At 47.1% G+C, this 25690-nt stretch overlaps 1 protein-coding gene across 1 annotated transcript; it reads right to left on the bottom strand.

Moving 5' to 3' along the window:
• Positions 1-320: 320 nt before the first annotated feature.
• Positions 321-22725, bottom strand: LOC140205583 (D(4) dopamine receptor-like). Its single transcript, XM_072273224.1, has 4 exons — positions 22486-22725; positions 20463-20575; positions 8036-8580; positions 321-523 (listed from the first exon to the last, which is right to left on the bottom strand). Exons 1-4 carry the CDS (start codon positions 22723-22725, stop codon positions 321-323), a joined length of 1101 nt encoding a protein of 366 aa, XP_072129325.1.
• Positions 22726-25690: the final 2965 nt, after the last annotated feature.

Below are 25690 nucleotides of genomic sequence, written 5' to 3'. Positions count from 1 at the left end.
TTGGGCTGATTCACTTGCCCTATTAATCCCCAAGGAGGTCAAAGCCCCATCCTTTACCATGTAGAGTCACATAGATGTATAACAGAGAAATGGTCATCCACATCCATGCCAACTGTGATCTCTGTCTACACCAATTCAGCTGGCCTGTATTGGAACCATATCCCTCTCTGCCTATACAAGTGCCTGTCTAGATGTCTCATAAACGTGTGGTTGTATCTGACTGCACCTTTCTCCAAGGTCAGGGAGTCACACACGAAGCAACTTGAATTTTCTGTACAAAATGGAATCAGATTTATTGTTTCAGTTCTGGCCACTTCAGTTCAGCAGCAAGGGTGCAAGATCCTTCGAAAGAAGTTCCGAAATTCCTCATTGAAGATGGTGTAGATGATGGGATTGAGTGCACTATTCACATATCCGAGCCACGTCACTATACTGATCAGTTGAGGAGAGATGTTGCAGGTCTCACAGCTCGCTCTCATTACGTGGACCACGAAAAATGGTGTCCAGCAAAAGAGAAAAGCACCTGGAATGGAAAAGACGGTCTTCAATGGGAAGGATGGCCATCAATGAGAAGGGCAGTCATCAATGAGGATTCTGTCATCAATGGGAATTCAGCCATCAATGGGAATTCCGTTGTCAATGGGAAGGACGGTCGTCAATGAGAATTCAGCCATCAATGGGAATTCCTTCATCAATGGGATGGATGGCCATCAATAGGAATTCAGCCATCAATGGCAATTCAGTCATCAATGGGAAGGACAGCCATTAATGGGTGTCATTGACAAAGTGTCTGTTCTGAGTCACTGCACACTCAGGATGTGGATCCACAGATGACACAACACTTAGGTTGCGGGGGGAACACCGGTTGATACTTTGCAGGTAATGGGGCTGTTCACAAGGATGAGCAAATCTTTCATTATCCTCACATTTCTCCATCAACAACCCCTTTCAACACACTCCCAGGTGAGTTCTGTACAGTCAATGTCAAAGTAAATTTATCAAAGAACGTATGTTTCACCATATACAACACTGATTCATCACCGAGTCCAGTATTTTGTGAGGCTTCCATTTCCCAACCATACTCCCCTCTCTATGATCTGTAATCCCAAACACTCAGGAGAACACTTACATCAGGTATTTAGAAACAAAACAAGGTCAAAGATTTTAGTATTAAACCAATTAACTACACAAAACTGGAAGAACTCAGCTTTGGGCATAGTGTTTTTTTCCATATTCCAGTCCCTCTGTCTTCAACTAGTACAAAGCACCAGAATGTGAACACGGGAATTGAACACTTGTTGAGATATCACTGATGTTAACATGATTAGCATCTATGGCAAAGAATTCCACAGATCCACCACTCTCCGGCTAAAGAATTTCCTCCCTATCATTCTAAAAGGATGCCTCTATTCTGAGGCTATGTCCTCTGGTCCTAGACTCTCCCACCATAGGAAACATCCTCTCAACATCCACTCGATCAAGGCCTATCAACATTTGATAGGTTTCAATGAGGTCACCCTCCTTCTTCTGAATTCTAGTGAATACAGGCCCAGAACCATCAAACGCTTTTCATATGACAAGCCATTCATAATTGGAATAATTTCCGTGAACCTCCTTTGAATCCTCTCCAGTTTCAGCACATCCTTTCTAAGATAAGAAGTCCAAACCTGCTCACAATTCTCCAAGTGAGGCCTGACTAGTGCTTTATAAAGTTTCAACATTACATCCTTGCTTCATATTCTAGTCCTCTTGAAATGAATGCTAACATTGCATTTGCCTTCCTCACCACAGACTCGACCTGCAAATTAACCTTTAGGGAATCCTGCACAAGAACTTCCAAGTCCCTTTGCACTTCAGACCTTTGTACTTTCCCTCCATTTAGAAAATAGTCAAACCCTTTCATTTCTTCTACCAACACTGTCTACCATTTCTTTGCCCATTCTCCTAAACTATCTAAGTCCTTCTGTAGCCTCTCTACTTCCTCAAAACTACCTGCCCCTCCACCTGTCTTCATATCGTCCGCAAACTTTGAAACAAAGCCATCAATTCCATCATCCAAATGGTTGACATATAACGTAAAAAGAATCAGTCCCAACACAGACCCCTGTGAAACACCACTAGTCATCAGCAGTCAACCAGAAAAAGGCGCTCTTATTTCCCACCCTTTGCCTCCTGCCAATCAGCTACTGCTTTATTGATGCTAGAATCTTTCCTGCAAAACCATGGGCTCATAGCTTGTTTATTCTTCCTTCCCTTCTTTATATCTGCTTAGCCAGGACAGCTAGGCTTCATGTGTGGCACCTTGTCAAAGGCCTTCTGAAAATCCAAGTACACAACATCAACCGATTCTCCTTTGTCTATCCTGCTTGTTACTTCTTCCAAGAATTTCAACAGATTTGTCACTGTCAGGCAAGATTTTCCCTTGAGGAAACCATGCTAACTACGGCCTATTTTATCATGTGCATTCTGAGATCTCATCCTTAATAATTGACTCCAACATCTTCCCAACCACTGAGGTCAGACTAACTGGCCTATAGTTTCCTTTCTTAGAGTGGAGTGACCTGTCCTTCGGCCTTGTGAACGCTCCAGCAGTTTCTCAGTGCCAGAGATCTGAGCTCTGTGACTTTCCTTTGTTAAGTTAACCCCCCTCCCACCACCACCACCAAAGATATCCAAAGTAATATACTTGTTGTTGAGGGAGATGGCTACAGGGGTACTTTGCACTGGCTCCTTAACCCCTTTCCCCTTCCTGACTGTCACCCAGTTTCCTGTGTCCTGCACCTTGGGTGTAACTATATGTCCTATCTATCACCCCTTCAGCTTCCTGAATGATCCAGAGTTCATCCAGCTCCAGCTCCAACTCCTTAACATAGTTTGTTAGAAGCTGCAGCTGGATGCACTTCTTGCAGTTATTGTAGTCAGGGACACCGGAGATCTCCCTGCCATCCTACATCCCGCAAGAGGAGCATTTCACTGTCCTACCTGTCATCCCTACTGAGCAGATATAAAGAAGGGAAAGAAGAATAAACAAGCTTTTCCTTCCTTTGCTTTCTCTGACTGAAGCCTGTCTTTGCGGGAGCCTCGAAGAGCTAAAACTTCAAGATCACCACTCTGACTCTGTCCACTCAGACGATGGCTGCTGTGCTTGCCCCTGCCTTCCTATAATTTGCTGTTGCAGATTAACCCCAAACACAGATTGGTGGCTGGTCAAAGCTCTCTTTGCTGCAGAAACCCATTGCTACCTTTATTCCCGGGCAGTGGGCCTGAAGTCCCTCCTCTCAAGACTTCCAATGTCCCAATTGGCCACTGGCCAAAACTCTTTTTAACCAGAATGTAGATGTCTCGTGTGGATCACAATTCCCCATCCTTCATGTTACACTCTGCATTCAAAGAAGATTAGCTGGGCTTTGATCCTAATTGTGTGTTACAGTATTACAGGATTACAGTGGCTATCCTTACAAAATACATCAAACTAAATTGGACTATTCTGGAGCACCATGTTCATTGATGGCTAAGGGCATGTAACAGTATTACAAGATAACGATGGTTATCCTTACTGAATACACTCACAATAAAGTGGCCTATTCTCCGGCACCATGTTCGTTAGCGAGACAGGATTTTGGTTTCTGACGTCACCACTGCTTTCCCTGAATAAATGTCCTGCAGATTGACGTGTTTATCATCTGCCACCTTCGATGACCAGCATTCCAAGTTACAAAGCTGTTTAATAGCATTAGATTAGCCCAGTTTAGGCTAATGCTGCCTGGTATTTTGAGAAGGATTACCTCATGTGAAGGAGCATGATGTGCTTCATGCAACCCTCCCCCCACTGATTCACCCTCCAGCAACATCTCACCCAGGGGGTGGGCTCCCCTCATCCTGTCACCCCTGCACCCGTCATACTGCTGCCTGTCCAGTGGGACATGGAGCGGTTAGCCCCCGTAGGTGCAGGCCCAGGGCATAGAACCAAAGTCTGTCCAGTGAGATGTGGATCCCTCAGGCCCACGGCATAGAACCAAAAAGTGCCTGGGAGAGATGGTCACCTCACACTTCTCTCTACTAAGATCCATTTGCCACTCTTTAGCCCACTTCTCTAATTGATGAAGATTCCCCTGTTAATCTACAATAACATTCTTCACTATCAATAATACCTAGTGTTAAAGAGTCATAGAAATGTACAGCACAGAAACAGGTCCTTTGGCCCATCTAGTCCATGCCAAACCATTTGAACTGCCTACTCTTATTCTAACTGCACTAGGACTTTAGCCATTCGTAGCCCTACCATCCATGTACCTATCCAAACTTCTCTTAAACATTGAAATTGAGCTGGCATGCTGGCAGCTCATTCCATACTCTCACCACCCTATGAGCCCCCTTTCACCTTTAACCCATGATCTCTAGTTGAAGTCCAATCCAGCCTCAGAGGAAAAAGCCTGCTTGTATTTACCCTTTCTATATCCATCATAATTTTGTATACCTCTTTCAAATGTCCTCTCAACCTTCTATGTTCTAAAGAATACAGTCCTAACAGATTCAATCTTTCCTTGTAACTCAGGTCCTCCAGACCTGGCAACGTCCTTGTAAATTTTCTCTCTACTCCTTCAACCTTATTTACATTGTTCCTATAAGATCATAAGATATAGGAGCAGAAGTATGCCATTCAGCCCATCGGGTCTCTTCTGTCATTCAATCATGGCTGATCCAATTCTTCCAATCATCCCCACTCCCCTGCTCTCTCCCCATACCCTTCGATGCCCTGGCTAATCAAGAACCTATCTATCTCTGCCTTAAATGCACCCAATGACTTGGCCTCCGCAGCCATTCATGGCAACAAATTCCACAGATTTACCATCGTCTGACTAAGTAATTTCTTGGCATCTCTGTTCTAAATTGAGGTCCTTCAATCCTGAAGTCGTGCCCTCTTGTTCCAGACTCCCCTACCATGGGAAATAACTTTGCCATATCTAATCTGTTCAGGCCTTTTAACATTCAGATTGTTTCTATGAGATCCCCCTCATTCTCCTGAACTCCAGGGAATACAGCCCAAGAGCTGCCATACAGTAACACTTTCATTCCTGGAATCATTCTCGTGAATCTTCTCTGAACCCTCTCCAATGTCAGTATATCCTTTCTAAAATAAGGAGCCCAAAACTGCACACAATACTCCAAGTATAGTCTCACAAGTGCCTTATAGAGCCTCAACATTACATCCCTGCTCTTATATTCTATACCTCTAGAAATGAATGCCAACATTGCATTTGCCTTCTTCACCACTGACTCAACCTGGAGGTTAACCTTTAGGGTATCCTGCACAAGGACTCCCAAGTCCCTTTGCATCTCTGCATTTTGAATTCTCTCCCCACCTAAATAATAGTCTGTCTGTTTATTTCTTCCACCAAAGTGCATGACCATACACTTTCCAACATTATATTTCATTTGCCACTTCTTTGCCTATTCCCTTAAACTATTTAAGTCTCTCTGCGGGCTCTGTTTCCTCCACCCTACCTGCTCCTCTGCCTATCTTTGTATCATCAGCAAATTTAGCCACAAATCCATTAATCTCATAGTCCAAATCATTAACATACATCATAAAAAGCAGCAGTCCCAACACCAACCCCTGTGGAACTCCACTGGTAACTGGCAGCCAGCCAGAATAGGATTCCTTTATTCCTACTCTCTGCTTTCTGCCAATCAACCAATGCTCCAACCTGCAGGGTAGGTGACAAAAACTGCACAAAATACTCCAAATTAGGCCTCATCAATGTCTTATACAACTTCAACATAACATCCCATCTTCTGTACTCGATACTTTGATTTATGAAGGCCAATGCGTCAAAAGCTTTCTTTACAACCCTATCTACACTTTCAGAATGTTTCCATGAGATCCCCTCTCATTCTCATCATTTTCAATGAATTATGGAGCTCATTCCCAGATCCCTTTGTTGCACCACACTGCCCAGTGCCTTACCGTTCACTGTGTAAGACCTACCCTGGTTGGTTCTATTGAAGTGCAATACCTCACACTTGTCTGCATTAAATTCCATCTGCCATTTCTCAGTCCATGTTTCCAGCTGATCTAGATCCCACTACAAACTCTGATAGGTTTCTCTGCTGTCCACTACACCCCCAATCTTGGAGTCATTGCAAATTTGCTGATCGAGTTAACCACATTATCAGCCAGGTCACTGATATAGATGAGAAACAACAACAGACCCAGCACTGATCACTGGGTGCACTCCACTAGTCGTAGGTCAGTAGTCAGAGAGATGACCATCTACTACTGCTCTCTGGCTTCTCCCACAAAGCCAATGACCAATCAATTTGCTGCCACATCTTGAATGCCAAGCGATTGAACTTCCTTGACCAATCTCCCATACGGGTCCTTGTCAAATGCCTTGCTATAGTCCATTTAGACAACATCCACTGCCTTGCCATCATCAACTTTCCTGATAACTTCCACGAAAAGCTCTTTAAGATTGGTTAGACATCACCTATCACGCATTAATTTTGTGTTATCTGCAAACTTTCAGATCAAACATTGTGCATTTGAATCCTACGGCACACAACTGATCGTTGGCTTCCATTCTGAGAAACAACTTTCAACCACCACACTTTACTTCCTCCCCGAGCCAATTTTGAATCCACAGAACTACCACTAGCTCACTCTGGATTCCACAGGACCTAATGTTCCAGATCAGGCTACCAGGACAGATGTCGCCAGAGGTCTTGCTAAAGTCCAGATACACAACTTCCACTGTACTACCTTCATCTACCCCTTTGGTTATCTCTTCAAAAATTGCTACACGATTTGGCAAGCACACAAAAAGCCATGCTGAACCATAGCCTGAGCCTCAGAACCCCCTCCAGTCAGAACAGTAATCTGCTTCTGGACACTTGATATCACACTGCTGAAGCTACCCACTCACCACTTTCCCTTCAGGCTTACCCAATCGATCAGGACCCAAACCTATCCTTTGCTTAGGCCCAATAAAATTATTGTTACAGGAGCCAACGTGTTCCCCAAGTGCCACTTCAGTTACTTGCCTTACCAGGCTCTCAGAGAGAAAGCCCAGTATTACACCCCGCCAAGCAGGGCCCTCTGCATATTGACTAAGGGAACTTTCTTGGGCACTTTTGACCACAATACCTTCAGATATAGCAGTATTAGGCCATTTGGCCTATCAAGTCTGCTCTGCATTTGATCGTGGCTTATTTATTATCCCTCCACTCCATTCTCACCATAAACACCATGACTAATCGCGAAACATTCCACCTATGCTTTAGATGTAGTCAAAGACTTGGCCTATACAGCCATCTGTGGCAATGAATTCTACAGATTCACTCCCCTAAGGCAAAAAAATTCCTCCTCATTTCTGTTCTAAAGGGACATCCTTATATTCTGAGGCATCTGGTCCCAGACTTCCCCCATTTGACACTTTGCCCATTCTCCAAGTCCTTCTGGAGACTCTCTGCTCCCAGCACTACCTGCCTCTCCACCTTTCTTCAAATCATCTGCAAACTTGGCCACAAGGGAGTGGACAGGAGGTGTAAAACGAGGGATGAGGAGGCCGGAAGGGAGGGACGGGGAGACCGGAGGGGAGGGAGGGATCGGGAAGTAGGAAGGGAGGGATGGGGAAATTGGGAGTGATGGGGAGGTGGGAAGAGAGGGATAGGGAAGATGGGAGGGATGGGGGTGGGTGGGAAGGGAGGGGCCAGGGGTGGGAAGAAAGTTCCAGAACTCAGCTCTTGAGCTACTAGCCATAAATGGGGGAGGATCTTAAATTGGGACAGTCGGTGTCCTCAAGGTTGGGGGAGGAGATGGGGTTCCCAGATGAAGAAGAGGGAACAGGGAGAAATACACCAAACAAGTCAGCTGGGAGTGGGAGAAGGGCTGATAGAGAAGGATGTTGATGGACCGAATGGTAGCTAAGGAACTCTGCATGACATTTGACCCTCTGCTGGCCACGGATGAGGGCAAAACAAACCCGGGACTGGGAGGTCAACCAGGGTGCTGAGAAGGTTAGCAGAGACTCACCTACGACGATCGGCAGCACCTTCATGGCCTTGTGCTCTCTACCATTGATCCTGGCCCGCTTCCTCCTGCCGGGACGCGGCTGTGCATACTTCAGTTGTGAGGAGGTCAGGGCGGGCTTGGGCCCCTCTGTCGGTTCAGAAGCTGGGTCCGGGAACAGGTGCAGCTCCACACGAGGACTCTGCGTCAATGCGGGTGGACTGTGGGGCTCCGAGGGGCTCCCATTCATCTTCCTGAAGCTGTGCATGTGGCGCCGGAGCCTGTGGCTTCGGCCTCGCTCCCACCTCCTGAGGCCACGCAGCATCCCGCAGTACAGGAGCAGCATGGCGGGGCAGGGCAGGAGGAACGAGCAGACCGACGACCAGATGATGTAGCTGCTGCCTTCCAGCTGACACACACTGGCGTCGCGATCTGGGATGTGGTTCAGACCAAACACAATGGGAGAGGCCACGGCAAAAGCCAGGATCCAGGTCATGGAGATGAGGACCACCTGACGTACATCAACGCGTTTCCTGTTGTAGTTCAGGGGAATCGAAATGGCGATAAACCTGGGCAATACAGAACACACGGGTCCTCATTACTGACCAGGGTCTTGGACACAAACTCGGCCAGGACATTGCTACAGCCTACCCACAGTGGCAATGAGCTGACACCATTCAAGGGAAAGTGCATCTCCTGGACTTGATCCCTTGCAGGTACTTGGAAGAGAGAGGATCAGAGGTTGAGGTGAGCTCCACCCCACATGGGCTTCCTGCAGACTCACATACCCAGCAACTCCCACACCCCACCCCACCCCCTGTGATTCCAGTTCATCTATCACATTCCACCGCCAGAATGTCGAGGGAGTGGTTTTGAGGAAGTGCCACAGAGTGGGAGGGGCAGTACTCGGAGTGAGAGTCTGTATATAAACACTAGTGACCAAGGACAGGGTGGAGAAGTGCATGAACTGCCCGTTCAGAGGTTGTTAGTCAAGTGCAGAAGATGGGAATAATATGGTTGGATCCCCATTGGTCAGAATGGATACTATGGGCCAAATGTCCTGTTACCAATACTTTATGATTCTAAAGTTCTTCATCTGGGTATCATGGCATGGGATCTTCTGATGCCAACTCTCGCTTAATGAACACAGTTAGTAAGATTGCTGATGAAACATAGGTGGGGATGTAGAGGGTGAAGGTTCATAAGCCCATCTTCCCTATTGGGGCATAGGCAGCCAATGGCAGATCACCAAAGTTCTCTGTCCTAAGCTAGTTCTTCATGTTATCCCCAAGTGTTGCCATCTCCTTGGTTTCAGCTCCTTTCTCTCCCCGGGATGAGGTCTTTAGAGCATCTGTTGGCATTTCCATAGGTCTGGGCTTTTATGGGATGGGATCGCTTCCCCATGTTTAATCCTCTTCTTTTTGCAACTGGGCTTGGGACAGTCCATGGCAGAGTTACAGGGTGAAGACAGTTATTCAGATTTACGAGGGATCTTGGTCAGCAGGGAAAGTGGGCCAAGCATCACAAATGGAGTTTAATCAGGTGAGATGTTGCATTTTAGGAAAACGAACCAGGATAGGACTTTCTGAGTGAAAGGTATGGCCTTTGGAAGTGTTGAACAGATGGAATCAGGAGCACAGGTTCTGAGTACAGAAGCTGGCTCGATGGGCCGCATGGCCCAAGTCTGCTCCTATGGTCTTATGCAACACACATCAAGGTTGCTGGTGAACGCAGCAGGCCAGGCAGCATCTCTAGGAAGAGGTACAGTCGACGTTTCAGGCCGAGACCCTTCTTCAGGACTAACTGAAGAAGAGTGAGCAAGAGATTTGATCCACTTACACGGATAAGTGCCAGGAGGGAGATCAGTGGGGAGGGATGGGGGGGACGAATGGACAAGGGAGTCGCATAGGGAGCGATCCCTGCGGAAAGCAGAGTGGGGGGGGTGGGGAGGGAAAGATGTACTTAGTGGTGGGATCCCTTGGAGGTGGCGGAAGTTACGGAGAATAATATGTTGGACCCGGAGGCTGGTGGGGTGGTAGGTGAGGACCAGGGGAACCCTATTCCTAGTGGGGTGGTGGGAGGATGGAGTGAGAGCAGATGTACGTGAAATGAGGGAGATGCGTTTAAGAGCAGAGTTGATAGTGGAGGAAGGGAAGCCCCTTTCTTTAAAAAAGGAGGACATCTCCCTCGTCCTAGAATGAAAAGCCTCATCCTGAGAGCAGATGCGGCGGAGACAGAGGAATTGCAAGAAGGGGATGGTGTTTTTGCTAGAGATAGGGTGAGAAGAGGAATAGTCCAGATAGCTGTGAGAGTCAGTAGGCTTATAGTAGACATCAGTGGATAAGCTGTCTCCAGAGACAGAAAGATCTAGAAAGGGGAGGAAGGTGTCAGAAATGGACCAGGTAAACTTGAGGGCAGGGTGAAAATTGGAGGCAAAGTTGATAAAGTCAACGAGCTCTGCATGCGTGCAGGAAGCAGCGCCAATGCAGTTGTCGATGTAGCGAAGGAAAAGTGGGGGACAGATACCAGAATAGGCACGGAACATAGATTGTTTCACAAAGCCAACAAAAAGGCAGGCATAGCTAGGACCCATACGGGTGCCCATCACTACACCTTTAGTTTGGAGGAAGTGGGAGGAGCCAAAGGAGAAATTATTAAGAGTAAGGACTAATTCCGCTAGACGGAGCAGAGTGGTGGTAGAGGTGAACTGATTAGGTCTGGAATCCAAAAAGTAGTAGTCTTATGGTCTGTTTTGCTGTAGTTGTACAAGGTGTTGGTGAGACCACACTTGGAGACTTCCTACCCTGCTGACATTAAACTGGACAGAGTGCAGAGGAGATTTATGAGGATGCTGTTGGGACTCATGGGACTGTGTTATGGAGAAAGGTTAAGCAGGTTTGGACCTTTCTTATTGGAACATTGGTAATGAGTAATATCTTATGAAAGTGTATTAAATCATGAGGGGTATATATAGCATGAATGCACACAGTCTTATGGCATTAAGAGCTAGCAGACAGAGATGTAAGGTGAAAAGAGAGAAATTTAGTAGAGACAAGGGGCAACTTTTTTATCTTGAGGGATGGGTATATGAATGAGCTGCCAGGGGAAGTGATTGAGGTAGGTACGAGAGAAAATCTGCAGATGCTGGAAATCTAAGCAACACACAAAATGCTGGAGGAACTCAGCGGGGTAGACAGCATATTGCTGAGTTTGTCCAGCAATTTGTGTGTGAGGCAGGTACATTGATGACATTTAATAGCAGATACCTGGGGACACCAGCACTAGGAAATCCCCCTCCAAGTCACTCACCATCCTGATCTGACTGGGAAACATATCGCTGTTCCTGGGTCAAAATCATGGAATGATTTTCCTGTCTGATAGCTTCATATTTCCCCTTACTTCCAATCCCCTTACAACTTGAGCTGTCTCTCCTCGACACCCACAATCCCATTCAGGGATGCAAGTAGGAGGTACCTGTGTGGGCTGCTGCTCCACACCCTCCACTTCCTAGCCCTTGTCCACCATCCTGACATGCCATGGCGAGCTGACTTTCCACCTGGAGGTGAGGGAGGTCCCCAGTGGAAGTCCCTTTACAAGGGAGTTCTTCCCATGCAGCTGGGGAATCTGAGGTGGAGGCTGCTGCATAGAGCGGTGGCCTGCAATAAGTTCTTTAGTTTGTACACGAATCTCCCAGCCGCATGTCAATTCTGCGGGCTGGAGGAGACCGTGTACCACGTGTACGTGAATGTGTGAGGCTGCAGCCCCTTTTTGCATATCTGCGTGGGCTGCTTCTCGCCTTCCAGTTGTATTTTAGCCCCACCCTATTTATATACAGTCATCCAATAAGGAGGGGGGCATGGATGGATGAGGATGTCCTTGTCAACTGAAATGGCTGCCACAAGAGGGCACAGGTTTGAGGTGCTGGGGAGTAGGTACAGAGGAGATGTCAGGGGTAAGTTTTTTCTCAGAGAGTGGTGAATGCATGGAATGGGCTGCCGGCAACGATGGTGGAGGTGGATACGATAGGGTCTTTTAAGAGACTTTTCGATAGGTACATGGAGCTCAGAAATATAGAGGGCTATGGGTAAGCCTAGTAATTTCTAAGGTAGAGACATGTTCAGCACAGCTTTGTGGGCCGAAGGGCCTGTATTGTGCCGTAGGTTTTCGATGTCTCCAACTTGCTCCTGGAGCTGGTGAAATCGGCCATCCGTGGGTCCTGGAAACGGGTGGCGGGAAGATCTGCCCGGGCAGACTGCCTTGCAATGTTTAGGGGGTATGTTCGTGCCTGGGTAAATATTGCGAAGGAACACGCGCAGTCCACGGCGACCATAGGGGCGTTCTGGGACCGTTGGGCTCCGCAGGAGGTTAGTGCCGTCATTGACAGAGATGGAAACATTTTAGTTTAATGTGTGTTGTCTATCTGTAGTGTCGTAATTGCATTAGTCACTGGTTTGTATATATTGTAGCACTGAATTTGTAATAAAGATATTTTGTATATAAAAGAAATCTGCTACCGACACCCACCTGTTGCTGACGCCCACCTCATACCAATATTCTCCCGTTACCTCTGGGGTAGTAATCTCTGGATTGCTGCCTGTGCCATATCCCAGCGAGGGTAAGAATAGGCAGGTGAATGTGTGGCTGAGGAACTGGTGCAGGGGGCAGGGTTCAGACTTCTGGATCATTCTGGGGGTGGTACAACCTGCTCAAAGGGGTGGGTTACATCTGAACCGGGGGGTGGGGGGTCCATATCCTTGTGGAAAAGTTGGCTACAGTTGTTTGGGTGGGTTTAAACTGATTTGGCAGGGGGATTGCAAACCAGAGTGATAGTGTTGAAGATTGTTTACAGACAGTGGTTGTGTGTAGTGAGACTCCGAGCAAGGAGAGGCTGATGATAGGGCAGAATTGCAGTCAACAGGATGAGTTGCAATGTAAAAGGCAGACAAAATGGGTGAATACAGGAGTGAAGGTGTTATACTTTTGAATGTGCACAGTATACGGAATAAGGTCAACGAATTCATAGCACAGTTACAGATTGGCACATATGATATTGTAGGCATCACTGAATCAAGACTGAAAGAAGATGATGGCTGGGAGCTTAATGTCCAAGGATACACATTGTATTGAAAGGACGGGCAGGAAGGCAGAGGGGGTGGTGTGGCTCTGTTTGTAAAAAATGAAATCAAATCATCAGAAAGAGGGTCGGAAGGTGTTGAATCATTGTGGTTAGAGCTAAGGAATTGCAAGGGTAAAAAAACCCTGATCAGAGTTATATACAGACACTCAAACAGTAGTAAGGATGTGGTCTACAACTTACAATGGGAGATAGAAAATAAATGCCAGAACGGCATGTTACAATAGTCATGGAGGATGTCTATATGCAGGTAGATTGGGAAAATCTTGTTTGAAACTTAGAAAACCTACAGCACAATACAGGGCTTTGGCTGTGCTGAACATGTCCTTACCTTAGAAATTACCTAGGGTTACCCATACCCCTCTATTTTTCTAAGCTCCATGTACCTGTCCAGGAGTCTCTTAAAAGACCCTATCGTATCCGTCTCCACCACTGTCACCGGCAGCCCATTCCACACACTCACCACTCCTCGTAAAAAAACTTACCCCTGACATCTCCTCTGTACCTACTTACAAGTACCTTAAAACTGTGTCCTCTCGTGTCAGCCATTTCAGCCCTGGGAAAAGCCTCTGACTATCCACACGATCAATGCCTCTCATCACCTTATACATCTCTATCAGGTCACCTCTCATCCTACGCCATTCCAAGGAGATAAGGCTGAGTTCACTCAACCTATTCTCATAAGGCATGCTCCCCAATCCAGGCAACATCCTTGTAAATCTCCTCTGCACCCTTTCTATGGTTTCCACATCCTTCCTGTAGTGAGGCGACCAGAACTGAGCACAGTACTCCAAGTGGAGTCTGACCAGGGTCCTATATAGCTGCAACATTACCTCTCAGTTGTGCAGGATTCCAAAAGGGGAGATTTCTAGAATACCTATGAGATGGCTTTTTAGAGCAGCTCATGGTTGAGCCTACTAGAGAATCAGCTATTCTGGATTGGGTGTTGTGCAATTAATCAGAACTGATTAGAAAACTTAAGGTAAAAGGACACTTGGAGGTAAGTGATCATAATATGATTGATTTTACACTGGAATTTGAAAAGGAGCTAAAGTCAGATGTATCAGTATTACAGTGTTACAAATTACAGAGGCATGAGATTTGATTTCTCAGGCTTCCATTACTGCCCCTTTGTGGAAGAAGCCAGGGTGATAGTAGATAGTTGCCTCTCTGACTGGAGTACCACGGGATCAGGGCTGGCTCCATTGTTGTTTGTCATCTATAGCAGTGACCTGTATGATAATGTGTTAACTGAATCAGCAGATTTGCCGATGACACCAAGATTCGGGGTATGGTGGACAGTGAGGAAGGCTATGATGGCTTGCAGTGGAATCTGGACCAGCTGGAAGAATGGGCTGAGAAATGGACAATGGAATTTAATGCAGACAAGGGTGAGGTGTTGCACTTCGGAGGTATCAGCCAGGGTAGGTCTTACACAGTGAATGTTAGGGCACTGAAGAATACGGTAGAACAAACGGATCTTGGAACACAGGTCCATAATTCATTGAAAGTGGCGTCACAAGTAGATAGGGTCATAAAAAAAGCTTTTGGCACATTGGCCTTATTAGATACCTCCAAGAACCCCAAAACCATATCCTTAACAAAGGACTCCAACATCTTCCCAGCCATTGAGCTCAGGCTAACTAGCCGATAATTTCCTTTTATGTTGGCTTTGACTTCCCTTGTTAGCCATGGTTGTGTCATCTTGCCTTTAGAATACTTCTTCCTCTTTGAGATGTATATATCCTGTGCTTTCCAAATTGCTTTTGGAAATTCCAGCCGTTGCTGCTCTGTCATTATCCCTGCCAGAGTTCTTTTCCAATCTATTCTGACACAGTATATGACCCCAACAGACTCACAGATAATGTATCACCTCACCTGGAAGGGCTGTTTGAGGCCCTGAATCGAAGTAAGGGAGGAGGTGTAGGGGCAGGTATAACACTTGTTCTGCTTGCAAGGGTAAGTGCCAGGAGGGAGATCAGTGGGGAGGGAGACATGGACAAGGGAGAGATCCCTGTGAAAAGCAGAAGGTGGAGAGGGGAAGGGAAGGATGTGCTTGGTGGTGGGATCCCATTGGAAATGCTGTAAGTTCCGGAGAATTATGTGATGGCTGGTGAGGTGATAGGTGAGGACAAGAGTAAACCTATCCCTAGTATGGTGGCGGAAGGATGGTGTAAGAGCAGACGTGCATGAAATGGAAGAGATGCAGTTGAGAGCAGCGTTGATGGTGGAGGAAGGGAAGCCCCTTTCTTTGAAAAAAGGAAGACATCTCCCTCGTCCTGGAATGAAAAGCCTCATCCTGAGAGCAGATGCGGCGGAGACGGAGGAATTGAGAGAAGGGGATGGTGTTTTTACAAGTAACAGGGTGGGAAGAGGCATAGTCCAGGTAGCTGTGAGAGTCTGTGGTTTTATAGTTGACATCAGTAGATAAGCTGTCTCCAGAGATACGGACAGTGAGATCGAGAAAGGGGAGGGAGCTGTCGGAAATGGACCAGGTAAACTTGAAGGCAGGATGGAAGTCGGAGGCAAAGTTGATGAAGTCAACGAACTTGGCATGGACGCAGGAAGCAGCGCCGAGCAGTCGTCGATGTAATGTAGGAAGTGAGCGAAACTTGTCCTCACTCTTAATAATTTCTCCTTTGGCTCCTTCCACTTCTTTCAAACAAAAGGTGTAGCCCTGGGCACTTGCATGGGTCCCAGCTGTGTCTGCCTGTTTGTTGGCTACATGACAGTCTATGTTCCAAGCTGACACTGGTGTCCGTCCCCACTCTTTCTACGCTATATTGATAACTTCTTTACCAGTCCTCTATACCATCCACAAGTCCACCAATCTTGATATCATCTGGAAAATTACTAACACACCCATTTATATTTTCATCCAAGTTATTCAACAAGTTAACAAATTTCACGATACATGCCAGTGATAATAAATCTGATTCTAATTCTGATCTATACACATCACAAACAGAAGGGGTCCCAGCACAGATCCCTGCAGAACATTGCAGTCCACAGAGTCGTGGCTGAAAGGCGGCCGTAGTTGGGAGCTGAACATCAAAGGATATATTTTGTATCAGAAGGACAGGCAGGAAGTCATAGGCGGTGGTGTGGGTCTGTTGGTAAGAGAAGTAATAATATATTTAGGAAGAGGTGACAGAGGATCAGAGAATCTTGAATCTTTGTGGGAGGAGTTAAGAAACTGCAAGGGTAAAAAAAACATTATGGGAATCATATATAGACCTCCAAATAGTAGCCAAGATGTGGGGTTGAGATGGCAAAGGGAGCTGGAAAAGGCATGTAATAAGGGTAATGACACAATTGTAATGGGGGACTTCAACATGCAAGGAGATTGGGAAAATCAGGTTGGTGCCAAATTGCAAGGGAGGGAATTTGTTGAATGCCTATGAGATGGATCTTTAGAGCAGCTTGTGCTCGACCCCACTCGGGGAAAGGTCATCTTAGGTTGGGTATTGTGCAATAATACAGATCTTATTAGGGAACTTAATATAAACAAACATTTAGGAGGCAGTGATCATAATATGATTGAATTCATACTGCAAATTGAGAGAGAGAAGCAAAAGTCAGATGTATCAGTATCACAATGGAATAAAGGGAATTAGAGAGGCATGAGAGAGGAGCTGGTCCAGATGGATTGGAGGAGGATACTGATGGAGATGATGGTAGAGCAGAGATGGCTGAAGTTTCAGGGAATAGTTTGCAAGGCACAGGGTAATATGTCGCACAGAAGAAGTTGTTCTCAGGGTTAGGCAACCGTGGCTGACAAGGGAAGTTAAGGACTGCATACAAGCCGAGGAAAGGGCATAAGGTAGCAAAAGTGAGTGGGAAGTTGTGTGACAAACAAGATGCTGGAAATCCAAGCAACACACACAAAACGCTGGAGGATGTCAGCAGGCCGGGCAGCGTCTATGGAAAAGAGTACAGTCAATGTTTCGACAGAGACCGTTCAGCAGGATTGGAGAGAAAAAGCTGAGGTGTCTGAGTTAGAAGCTGGGGGGGGGGGAGGGGAGGGAGAAACACAAGGTGAGAGGTGAAACCGGGAGGGGGAGAGGTGAAGTAAAGAGCTGGGAAGTTGACTGGTGAAAGAGATACAGGGCTGGAGAAGGGGGAGTCTGATAGGAGAGAACAGAAGATTATGGAAGAAAGAAAAAGGGGGAGGAGCACCAGAGGGAGGTGATGGGCAGGCAAGGAGAGAAGGTGAGAGAGGAAAAAGGGGATGGAGGGATGGAGAACAGAGAAGGGGGGCATTACGGGAAGTTCAAGAAATTGATGTTCATTCCATCAGGTTGGAGGCTACCATAAGATGTTGCTCCTCCAACATGATTGTGGCATCTTTGTGACAGTAGAGGAGGCCATGGATAGACATGTCAGAATGGGAATGGGAAGTGTAATTAAAATGGGTGGACACTGGGAGATCCTGCTTTTTCTGGTGGACGGAGCATAGGTGCTTGGTGAAGTGGTCTTACAATCTGCATCAGGTCTCACTGATACACAAGAGGCCACACCGGGACCACTATAGATGACCCCAACAGACTCACAGGTGGAGTATTGCCTCATCTGGAAGGACTGTTTGGGGCCCTGAATGGTGGTGGGAGAGAAGATGTAGGGGCAGGTGTAGCAGAACAAGTGCTACAAGATCCTACAAGAAGGGAAAAGATTAAATATAAAGGCAAACTAGCCAATAATATAAAGCAGGATACTAAAAGTTTCCTGTAAGAGTAAAAGGGAGGTGAGAGTTGAAATTGGACCATTGGAAAATGAGGCAAGTGAGGTAATAATGGGGACAAAGAAATGACAGATGGGCTTAATGGGTACTTTTCACCTGTCTTCACTGTGGAAGACACTAGCAGTGTGCCAGTGGTCCATGAGTGTCTGGGAGGAGGGAGTGCCATTGCTACTAAAAAGGAAAAAAACCCTAGACAAACTAAAAGGTCTTAAGGTGGATAAGTCACCTGGGCCAGATGGACTACATCCCAGAGTCCTGAGAGAGGTTGCTGAAGAGATTGCGGATGCATTGGTCATGATCTTTCAAGAATCACTTGATTCTGGCATGGTCCTGGAAGACTGGTAGATTGCAAAGGTCAGTTCACACTTAAAGAAGGGAGGAAGACAAAAGAAAGGAAATTATAGGTCAGTTAACCTAACCTCAGTGGTTGGGAAAATGTTGGAGTCTATTATTAATGATGAGGTTTCGGGGTACTTGGAGACTAATGATAAAATAAGTCAAAGTCAGCATGGTTTCTGTGAAGGGAAATCTTGCCTGACAAATCCATTAGAGTTCTTAGTGGAAGTAACAAGCAAGGTGGACAAAGGAGAGGCAGTGGATGTCATTTAGTTAGCTTTTCAGAAGGCATCTGATAAAGTGCCACACATAAGTCTGCTTAACAAGATAAAATCCCAAAGCATTACAGGAAAGATACTGGCATATATAGATGAATGCTAACAGTCAGGAGGCAGCTAGTGGGAATAAAAGGGCCTTTTCTGGTTGGTTGCCAGTGACTGGTGGTTTTCCACAGAGGTCTGTATTTGGACCCCTATTTTTCACGTTGTTTGTCAATGATTTAGATAATGGAATTAATGGCTTTGAGGCAACGTTTGTGGATGATATAAAGATAGGTGCAGGGTTAGGTAGTGCTGAGGAAGCAATGCAATTTCCTCTGGTGGGGGTATCCAGAACTAGAGGGCACAGCCTCAATCTTGAGGGGTGACCTTTCAAACCAGAATTAAGAAGGAATTTTTTTAGCCAGAGAATAGTGATTCTGTGGAATTCTCTGCCACAGATTGTGATGGAGGCCAAGTCTGTGGGTATATTTAAGGTGGAAGTCGATAGTTTCCTGATCAGTCAGGGCATCAGAGGGTGTAGTGAGAAGGCAGGTGTATGGGATCCAGGATCAGCCATGATTTAATGGTGGAGACGATGAGCTGAGTGGCCTAATTCTTATCCTATGTCTTATGGTCTTAATGCCACTAATTACAAATTTGCCACTCTAAATCCCACAGACTGTTGGGTGGCCAATAATCTCATTAATGTGGTCCTACCTTCCTTATTCCTCAGTTCTCCCCACAGAGCCTCACGAGACTAGCTCTGCAGCCTGATCTGACTGAGCACTGCCGGAACATTTTCCCTGGCAGGTAACACCATGCCTCTTCCTTTCATCCATCCTGCTCTATCACATCCAAAAGTACAGAAAGGCAGAACACAGAGCTGCCAGTCCTGCAGCCCAAACAGCACTAAGGGCTACAATGTCATCATTCTGTGTGCTGATCCATGCCCTAACTTCATCCGCCTTTCCTACAATACTCCTTGCACTGAAAGATACGCAGCTCAGAACATTAGTCTCACTATGCTCAACCTTTTGATTCCTGACTTTGTATGTCGGTTTAACAAAATCTTTCCCTACTGTCTGTTGTGGTAATCTGGTTTCCATCCCAGTGCATCTCTACTTTAAACAGCATCCACCTGCTGCCCCCACTAGAAACACTTACTTGTTACCAGCACTCACCTGGTGCCGACACTCACCCGGTGCCGACGCTCACCCGATACGGACGCTCACCCGATACGGACGCTCACCCGATACGGACGCTCACCTGTTACCAACAGTCACCTTCTACTAACACTCAAATACACCAACACTCACTTGATACCAACATAGATTCATAGAACACTACAGCACAGAAATTGGTCCTTCGGCCCATCTACTCTGTGCCAAACCATTGATCTGCCTCGTCCCATCAACCTTCAGCTGGACCATAGCCACTCACCTGTTACCAGTACTCACCTTTTCACAATCACTCACCTGTCCACACCGTTACCAGTACTCACCTTTTCACAATCACTCACCTGTCCACACCATTACCAGTACTCACCTTTTCACAATCACTCACCTGTCCACACCGTTACCAGTACTCACCTTTTCACAGTCACTCACCTGTCCACACCATTACCAGTACTCACCTTTTCACAGTCACTCACCTGTCCACACCATTACCAGTACTCACCTTTTCACAGTCACTCACCTGTCCACACCGTTACCAGTACTCACCTTTTCATAGTCACTCATCTGTCCACACCATTACCAGTACTCACCTTTTCACAGTCACTCACCTGTCCACACTGTTACCTGTACTCACCTTTACCAGTTACTCACCTGTCCACACTGTTACCAGCACTCACCTTTTCACAGTCACTCACCTGTCCACACTGTTACCTGTTCTCACCTTTTCACAGTCACTCACCTGTCCACACTGTTACCAGTACTCACTTTTTCACACTCACCTGTCCACACCATTACCAGTACTCACCTGTCCACACTGATGGCACACAGGTTGAAAATGGAGGCGGTGCACAACATGACATCCATGGTCATGAGGTAATCACAGAGACCAGGCCCAAGGGTCCAAACTCCACCCTGGAACTAAACAGAGTGATCAATTGGTCCATTACACCAGCATGACCGTCTCACCTCACTCCCCACTCCAACAAACATAACTGTTGACCAACATAGCACACATCAGTTCGGATACAGTCACAGATTTCCCATCACCGAACAGCGTGTGCTGCAGGAAGAGCTGGGGGAGCTGGATGTGGCTAGCAAAATGGCTGCTACCCATTAACTCAACAGCATGTTTATTCACTGATAACTACGGCCATTCCACACATAGACTGGGACCATTCCTGGACCCCAGTACATCCATCAGTCTCCCTGTGATAGATCACCTCTATGTCCCATTATAGATCTCCCCTGTATCATTATAGATCACCACCCGTGTCCCATTATAGATCACCCGTGTCCCATTATGGATCACCCCTGTATCGTATTATAGATCACCCCCTGTCCAGTTATCGATCTCCCCTGTATTGCATTATAGATCACCGTGACCCATTATAGATCACCCTGTGACCCATTATAGATCACCCATGTCCCGTCGTAGATCACCCGTCCTGTCATAGATCACCCGTGTCTCGTTATAGATCACCCGTGTCTCGTTATAGATCACCCGTGTCCTGTTATAGATGACCACCCTGTGTCCCGTTATAGATCACTACCGTGTCCTGTTATAGATCATGGGTTCTAGTGGTTGATCTGGGGAGGGGTGGGTGAGATTGTGCGGGGGGTTTGAGTACTGGGCAATGGGGTGACTGAGAGAGTGAAGGTGAGGTTTGGTGTGGGGGTGAGTACTGGGGGATGCGGTGAGTGAGGGTCGATGGGTGGGAGTGTTGATGTAGGGGGGCAGATGAGGTTGGGTTGGGGGTTGTGTACTGGGGGCTGGGGTGAGTGAGAGTGTTGATGGGGGGTGGATGAGGTTGGGTTGGGGGTTGTGTACTGTGGGCTGGGGTGAGTAAGAGTATTGATGAGGGGGGTGGATGAGGTTGGGTTGGGGGTTGAGTACTGTGGGCTGGGGTGAGTGAGAGTGTTGATGAGGGAGGGGTGGATGAGTTTGGGTTGGGGGTTGTGTACTGCGGGCTGGGGTGAGTGAGTGTTGATGAGGGAGGGGTGGATGAGGTTGGGTTGGGGGTTGTGTACTGCGGGCTGGGGTGAGTGAGAGTGTTGATGAGGGAGAGGTGGATGAGGTTGGGTTGGGGGTTGTGTACTCGGGGCTGGGGTGAGTGAGAGTGTTGATGAGGGAGGGGTGGATGAGTTTGGGTTGGGGGTTGAGTACTGTGGGCTGGGGTGAGTGAGAGTGTTGATGAGGGAGGAGTGGATGAGGGAGGGGTGGATGAGGTTGGGTTGGGGGTTGTGTACTGCGGTCTGGGGTGAGTGAGAGTGTTGATGAGGGAGGGGTGGATGAGGTTGGGTTGGGGGATTGTGTACTGGGGGCTGGGGTGAGTGAGAGTGTTGATGAGGGAGGGGTGGATGAGTTTGGGTTGGGGGTTGTGTACTGCGGGCTGGGGTGAGTGAGTGTTGATGAGGGAGGAGTGGATGAGGTTGGGTTGGGGGTTGAGTACTGCGGGCTGGGGTGAGTGAGAGTGTTGAAGAGGGAGGGGTGGATGAGGTTGGGTTGGGGGTTGTGTACTGCGGGCTGGGGTGAGTGAGAGTGTTGATGAGGGTGGGGTGGATGAGGTTGGGTGAGATTACGTAGGATGAGTTTCTGGATTTTGGGGCAGAGGTGAGATGTGGGTGGATTTTAAAGGGCGTTTTGGTGGGTTGAGGTGGTGACTGAAGGTTGGTGAGGAAGTCTCCATATTAGGTGGATTCAGGCCGGATGGGGGCTGATGTGAAGGTGGTGGAGAGGTTAGGGATTAAGTGGGGTGAGAGGTTGAGGTGAAGTTGTGTGGTTGGGTGGAGAGGCAGGGAAGGGGGTTATTATGGGCGAAAGGACTCACCTCCTGGAAAACATAGAGCGGGAGGACGAGGAGTGCGAGAAGCAGGTCGGAGACGGCGAGGCTAGCGATGAAGATGTTGGTGGCTGTCCGGAGCGGTGGCTCGGTGCACACGCTAAGGCAGACGAGCAGATTCCCGGCCAGGATCAACAGGATGAGCAGCGTCCCGAAGAGCAGTGCTGGGATGTGGTGACCTGGCAGAGGCGGTTCGGACGTCGTCTCCCCGCTGCTCAAGTTGTTCATAGTCCGCCTGTGGGACCCGGGAAACCCGAGATCAGTCTCAGATCCTCGGGAAATAATCTCCAGGTCCCGGATCAATCTTCAGTTCTCGGGATCTCAAAGTCAGTCCTAAATCCTCAGGTGCAGTTGCATCAAGCCCGGAGCATCCCAGATTCCTGGGAATCACCGCGGGTTCAATCACAGATTTCCGAGAGTTGCTCGGGATCCTGAGATCAGTCCCGGAACCCCGGGATACCAGATATTTTCGAGGATCTACGGGGGATAACTCGGAAATGTGGAAAGGGATCTGGGACGCAGTGTCCCCTGTCCCGGGACGCCGGTACTGGTCCTTCGGTCCGCTGTCCAGACCGCACTGCGCGCTGTCCGAACGCATCTGAGCTCCCGGGAGTTGCGCCGGCGGATCCGCTCAACCTTCGTGGGATCGTTCCAGCACGGAACCTCATTGGTCCCGACAGCGGAGATCCGCCCTCCCATCCCGGGACGGACCGAGGAACTCCTCCAAGCTAAGGGCTGCTGCTCCAGCCGCCCGACATTCGGCCAGACACTGGGGGGGTGTGGGAGTTACAGGCTGCTGGTTCCAGGCAGAGTGCCGCTGAACCCCAGAGCAGGGTAAATCACAGAGTGGGGGTAAACACCGTGCCCTTCCAATCGTGTCTATTAAAACACAGAACACAGACTGTACAGCACAGGAAGTTCCTTCGGCCCACAATGTTGTGCTGATCCAATTAAATGGCCAACTAATCCCTTCTGCCTACACAATGTCCATATCCTTCCATTCCCAGACTCTCAGGGAGCTGAACGTCCAAGGATATACGCTGTATCAGAAAGATAGGTTAGTAAGCAGAGGGGGTGGTGTGGCTCTGTGTATAAGAAATAATATTAATTCATTAAAAAGAGATGACGTAGGATTGGAAGGTGTAGAATATCTATGTGTTGAATTAAGAAATGGCAAGGGTGAAAGGACTCTAATGGCAGTTGTATACAGGCCTCCAAACAGCAGCCGGGATGTGGATTACAAATTACAGCAGGAGATAGAAAAGACGTGTCAGAAGGACAATGTCATGATAATCGTTGGGGATTTTAACATGAAAGTGGATTGGGAAAACCAGGCCAGTACTGGACCTCAAGAGAGAGAATTTGTAGAATGTCTAAGGGATGGCTTTTTAGAACAGCTTGTTGTTGAGCCCACTAGGGGATTGGCTGTGCTGGATTGGGTGTTGGGCCATGATCCAGAGGTGATGAGAGAACTTAAGGTTAAGGAACCCTTAGGGAACAGTGATCACAATATGATCGAGTTCACATTGAAATTTGAGAAGGAGAAACTAAATTCCAATGTGTCAGTATTTCAGTGGAATAAAGGAAATTGCAATGGCATGAGAGGAGAACTGGCTAAGATTGACTGGAAAGGGACACTAGCGGGAAGGACAGCAGAGTTTCTGCAAAAAATGAGGGAAGTGCAAGACGGATATATTCCAAATAAGAAGAAATTTTCAAAGGGAAGAAGGACACTACTGTGGCTGACAAGTGAAGTCAGAGCCAAAGTAAAAGCAAAGGAGAGCGCTTACAAGGAAGCCAGAGGTAGTGGGAAGATAGAGGATTGGAGAGCTTTTAAAAACTTGCAGAAGGAAGCTAAGAAGGTCATTCAGAATGAAAAGATGAATTATGAGAGGAAGCTAGCAACTAATATCAAAGTAGATACTAAAAGCTTTTTTAAGTACATGAAGGGTAAAAGAGAGTTGAGGGTAGATATAGGACCAATAGAAAATGACACTGGAGATATTGTAATAAGAGATGCAGAGATGGCAGAGGAACTGAATGCATATTTTGCATCAGTCTTCACAATGGAAGACGTCTGTAGTATACTGGCCATTCAAGAGTGTCAGGGAAGTGTCAGGGTGCTCAGGAAGCTTAATGATCTGATGGTGGGTAAATTTCCTGGACCTGATGGAATGCACCCTTGGGTTCTGAAGGAAGTAGCTGGAGAGCTTGCGGAGGCATTAACAATGATCTTTCAAGAATTGCTAGATCCTAGCATTGTACTGGATGACTGGAAAATTGCAAATTTTACTCCACTATTTAAGAAGGGTGGGAGGCAGCAGAAAGAAAACTATAGACCTGTTAGCCTGACATCAGTGGTTGGGAAGTTGTTGGAATCGATTGTTAGAGATGAGATTATGGTGTACCTGGAGTCACATGACAAGACAGGCCAAAGCCAGCATGGTTTCCTGAAAGGAAAATCCCGCCTTACAAACCTGCTACAATCCTTTGAGGAAATTACAAGCAGAAAAGACAAAGGAGATGCAGTAAACTTGGTGTACTTGGATTTTCAGAAGGCCTTTGACAAGGTGCCAGACATGAGGCTGCTTAGCAAGACAAGAGCCCATGGAATTACAGGGAAGTTACTAGCAATGACTGGTTGGCAGAAAACAGAGTGGGAATAAAGAGATCCTATTCTGGCTGGCTGCTGGTTACCAGTGGAATTCCACAGGGGTCAGTGTTGGGACCGCTACTTTTTATGATGTATGTCAATGATTTGGACTTCGATATTAATGGATTTGTGGCTAAATTTGCTGATGATGCAAAGATAGGTGGAGGAGCAGGTAGTGTTGAGGAAACAGAGAGACCACACTTGGAGTATTGTGTGCAGTTTTGGGCTCCATATTTTAAAAAGGATATACTGTCACTGGAGAGGGTTCAAAGAAGATTCAAGAGAATGATTCAAGGAATGAAAGGATTAGCGTATGAGGAAAGTCTGGCAGCTCTTGGGCTGTATTCCTTGTTCAGGAGAATGAGAGTGGATCTCATAGAAACATTCCGAATGTTAAGAGGCCTGAACAGATTAGATATGCAAAGTTATTTCCCATGGTAGGGGATTCTAGGACAAGAGGGCACAACTTCAGGATTGAAGGACATCCATTTAGAACTGAGATGCAGAGAAATTCTTGAAATGAATGCTAACATAGCATTT

The sequence above is a fragment of the Mobula birostris genome, chromosome 11 (assembly GCF_030028105.1).
Source record: "Mobula birostris isolate sMobBir1 chromosome 11, sMobBir1.hap1, whole genome shotgun sequence".
Lineage (NCBI taxonomy): Eukaryota > Metazoa > Chordata > Chondrichthyes > Myliobatiformes > Myliobatidae > Mobula > Mobula birostris.
This window is presented reverse-complemented; position numbering and strand designations above follow the sequence as displayed.